This window comes from Cryptosporidium hominis (assembly GCF_000006425.1).
Source record: "Cryptosporidium hominis TU502 chromosome 4 CHRO014141, whole genome shotgun sequence".
NCBI lineage: Eukaryota > Apicomplexa > Conoidasida > Eucoccidiorida > Cryptosporidiidae > Cryptosporidium > Cryptosporidium hominis.
In genome coordinates, this window is record NW_666991.1 from 1 (window position 1) to 4,516 (window position 4,516).

General features: G+C 29.0%; 2 protein-coding genes across 2 annotated transcripts in view; both read left to right on the forward strand.

Moving 5' to 3' along the window:
• Nucleotides 1-560: 560 nt before the first annotated feature.
• Chro.40409 (hypothetical protein) lies at nucleotides 561-3,224 on the forward strand. The annotated part of the gene is made up of 1 exon (XM_660437.1): nucleotides 561-3,224. The coding sequence occupies one exon, from the start codon at nucleotides 561-563 to the stop codon at nucleotides 3,222-3,224; it is 2,664 nt and encodes an 887-aa protein (XP_665529.1).
• A 659-nt stretch (nucleotides 3,225-3,883) lies between these two features.
• Chro.40408 (hypothetical protein) overlaps nucleotides 3,884-4,516 on the forward strand; it is a 933-nt gene continuing 300 nt past the window's right edge. Inside the window, one exon of the mRNA XM_660438.1 lies at nucleotides 3,884-4,516. This exon is cut by the window's right edge and continues 300 nt beyond it. Coding sequence (XP_665530.1) covers nucleotides 3,884-4,516 — 633 coding nt within the window.

The window sequence follows — 4,516 nt, forward strand, 5'->3', positions numbered from 1 at the left end:
AGTTTGGAATAAGGGATAAAGAAATGAGGTAGATATTAATTAATTTAATAATTGGAAAATTTAATTATTATTGTTTTAAAAAATATATTAAAGATTGGTTTTAAAAGATANTGTANAAGTATAATATGGATAAAATGATGAATATTANGTAAATAAGAATGGTTTAATNAAGGTGTGTTTTAATTTNTTTTATATTGTTGAAATGGATAGTTGAAGGAAAAAAATTCGACCAGATTAGCATTATAAAAAAATGATTTAATATTTGGGGGAAAAGCTGCGGGATAATTTTGGTCCAAATGATCTAAAAATTCAAGTCTAAAGTAAAAATTAAGAATAAAGGAAAATTGGTATATAGGGAAGATAAAATAATAAAACAAAAAACTAGTATAATCTAGTTGAATCCTCAATTGTTAAAAGTTTCCAGAATAGATAATATAAATGGCATAGAAACAAGTTACAATATATTTCTAGGAAACAAGGAATTCTTAAAAGAGATTATATTCTAAGGAAAAGTGTAGGATTGGCTTTAATTTTCTAACTTTTGGAAAAATCAATAGAAAATGAAGTTATCCCAGTTGGTGTTTTTACTACTGGGTATTTTTTTGGAGTTTGTGGATAGAAATGATGCAATAAAAGTTAAGGAAGGCATCACACAAGAAAGAGGGAGGATGTTGAGTAGGGGTAGAAGAGCTGTTTCACAAGGAAGTATAAATAGAGGAACTTTACCATCAAGAAAGGCTTATCAACAACATTTATTAGAGGATTCAATGTTAGGAAGCGATGGATCTGACTTTATAAGTGATAGTACAATAGGAGGAATCATTCATGATAAAGGAATAATATCCGAAGCTCCATCTAGGCTGAAAACTAAGCCAGTTTTTGCACGGGTTCAGCCAGAAGGTGCTACAGCAAAATTACAAGTGACTCAAAATATTTCTCAGAGACGTGGAGGAAAGATATCTTCAGTTGTGCGTTCAATTTCTCCAAGGAGAATTAGCGTGATAGATTTAAATATGGGACCACAAGAAATGGTAAATGCTTTATCACAAGAAGCAAGAAAATTGGAGGAGGATAAGACTGGTGTTAACAAGGGTTCTGCTGAATTAGCATGCGGAAGATATAATTTTATGTTTCATTGTGAAGTAGTTGAGATTTCAAAGGAAATGTTTGAAAAGAAGAAAGATAAATACTTATATACAGTTTCTGGTTCAAAAGATAAGAGATATGCTTGGAATACTGCTCAAGGAACATATGGAAGGGTAGTTTTTGGATATATTGAGGTTCCGACTGTAGATCAAAGATTTAAAACAGGTAATTCACATTTTTCTCAATTTTATAAATTGCCAGAGACTTTAACTGGAGTTAAGGTATTATTTCATGGCGGAGGAAAATATCCTGCAAAATATCTTCTACCAGGAATGAAGGTTAGTGTAGCTATTAAGTCATATTTTAGAGGCGTATTCAAAATTGGAAGGATTGTTTGGAATAGGGAAAGAGAGATTCTTTATTCATTATCCAAAGAATTTTGGACAGATGGGCATGGTGGTCCACTAACTCATACTCCAACAGTATTTAGTGTTCATTATCAAGACCCAATGACTAATAAACAACGAGTATTATTTGAAGATCAGGAAAATAAAAGAGCGTTGGTTTCAGAATTGTTAATTATGGAAAGGATTACTGGGCAAACATTTTTTGAAGTTTTAGTATATCTTCAAGATTTTAAGATTTTTGAATGGCTAGAGAAAACAAATGCCTGGGAACTTTGGAATAAAGCAATATATAAGCTACAATGGACTTTAAATCACTTATTACAAAGTTTTATGGCAACTGGATATATATTATATATGCATTGCGATTTAAATAGAAGTAATATTTTACTTTCAATTCCGCCTTTGACTATGGATCATAGGCGAAATTTATTGAATATCATTTCAATGGAACCATGGGATGCTAGACTTATTGATCTTTCTTTTGTATGGGTACCAAGTGCATTAAAATCAAGAAATACTCATAGTATTTGCAGTCAAGTAAATAAAGCAGCCATATTTTCTGATGCTAATTATCTATATGTATGTATTATTGAACTTTTAAAAACTCCTCAAAGAGATCTTCCAATTTCTAAGCCAACTCCACTATATAAGGCTGTGAGAGCTAAAGCACTTGAATTATGGGAAAAAATTGATTCAATTAATGAATGGTGGTCTGTTGGTGTTAATTTTATTGGTCGTAATTCTTCAACACATACAAGATATAAAATTAGAAAGCCTGAATTGGGTGGAAATACATTCAATGAATGTATTGAAGGTATTATGATGATGTCAGATGTTTTTGATACTGAAGCTAAAAAATTGGGAATTAAGTTGCCATTCCATTCATTTTCACCTGAAGCTTATCTAAGAGGTTATTTGCATCTTTCATTTAGGATTTCAAGACTTGGATTATGTTTAAGAACAAAAATTACAGAAAATTGGGACTCTCTAAAGAGTGTATTACTTCCTACTAGTTACTTTGACTTTTCTGTTATGGTACTTTCTTTAGATGAAAGCATATCATCTAATAAGGATTCTAATATATGTAAAATCAAAATTCCAACATCGGAAAGACAAATGATTGAAACTCGTTCTTCAAATAATCAATCAGGAAGCCATTATATGGAAATTACTCTCCCTAATAAAGTTTGCCAAGAAATTAAATCATGTATGGCAGAAGTTGAAGCAATGAAATCAATTCCAGGAGATGTAGTTATCAAACCAGCAATTTCTGTTGTAACAGCTGAAAATCATGAATCTGAACGTTTGTTACAGGAGTTGCGTATTGAAAAAAGATTCCCAGAATCAATACAAGTATTAGGAATCCGTTTATTTGGAAGATTCCAAGGAATTAATACTAATGTTGATTTAAATAAAGAACAAATTTTAAGTTTTCTAACACAGTTGAGTTTAAGTGCACAAACTGGGAGATTAAGATCGAAAAATCCTTCTGAAAGTTCTTTATTGAGTGTATGTAATGAACTTGAAAGTAATGGTACTTTGAAGTCTATATTTGGAGCCCAAAAATATGCATCTATTGTATCTTATGCAAGTAATTACAGATTAAATAAATTTTGTCAACTTTTGTTTAAACAGTTACGTAATACTTTGCTATTTTCAAACCACTTGGATCCTAATTTTAGATCAGGATCATCAACTCTAACATCAAAAACAGCAATTGTACGTAAATAACTTAAAGATAATACTTTACATGGGATTTATTTCTCAGGTAAGAAAAGAAATAATTTTCTTTTTTATCTTAGAGAATTAAAACTCTAAGTATTAAGAAGAAAAACATTGCTAATTATTTATGCTTTCTATTGTTTAATTATAGAAGCTACCAAGCAGAATGAAAAATAACTTAAAAGAAACTAATACTTCATCTCAAACTCAACAAAAAAATCATCTTGAGAGATTTGATGAAGCTCGGATAGGAGCTCTAGAAAATAAAGAAGTAATCAAATTTCAGAAAAAATTGGATTTAAATAAAGTTATTTCTAAAATTCAGGAAAAAGGTAAGTTTAATTTTTAAATCAAGAAAATTCTTATAAATAATATTTAACTATTCTTTATTTTTAGTACATTTGAGAGAAAAAACAGATGAAGTTGTTTATACATTTTCGTTAGATAAAAATGAAGGAATAAAAATTGAGAATATTGAACAATTACTTGGTCCAAGTAAAGTTCAACTAGGAAATCAATTGAAGAAAAGGTTTTTTAAGAAAATTAATGAGTTGGTTAACTCTGTAGGGGAACATATTTTAAAGTATAATAGTATTCAGTTATTATGTTCATCATTAAGTGAACTCTTTGAATGTAAAATAAATTCTAAAGCAATAAATAAGAATAGTATGGAAGATGAGACAGTATTTGAAGTTAATGAACCAGGAAATACACGAATTATTCTCTGGGATGATGTTCAAAATAAGCATATTGAATTAAAATGGAAGGTATTAAGTGGAAAATATGGTTCAGTGACTTTTGCAACAGTATTAAGACCAAAAATAAATAATGATTATTTAGTTAAATCTCAAATAATGGCAAATTCTTGTAATATGCCATTAAGAATTAAGAATATAAGAACTTGGTTCCATGGAAATTTATATATTAAATCAGGATGGATTCCAGAAAATATGAAACTATTCTTGGCAATAAAAAGTCCATTTAAAGGAGTACATTCAATTGAAAAAGAAATTTGGGAAAGAGAAAATCTTATAAGTTTGTTATTGACTCGCGAAGTATTTTCAATGGTTTTAAAAGATGGAGAATTAGACCAATATCAATTATCACCAAGTATTGTAACTTTTCATCATAATGTGAAAGATTTCAATAAAAGCCCATCACATTTCTTTATAACAAATTCAAAAAAGAGCTTAATAAAATTAAATGATCCATATAGGCCATTATTTTCCAATTATTTATTTATGGAATATATTAATGGTGTTCCTTTGGATAATTTATTATATTATTTAAGAAGTGAGGAT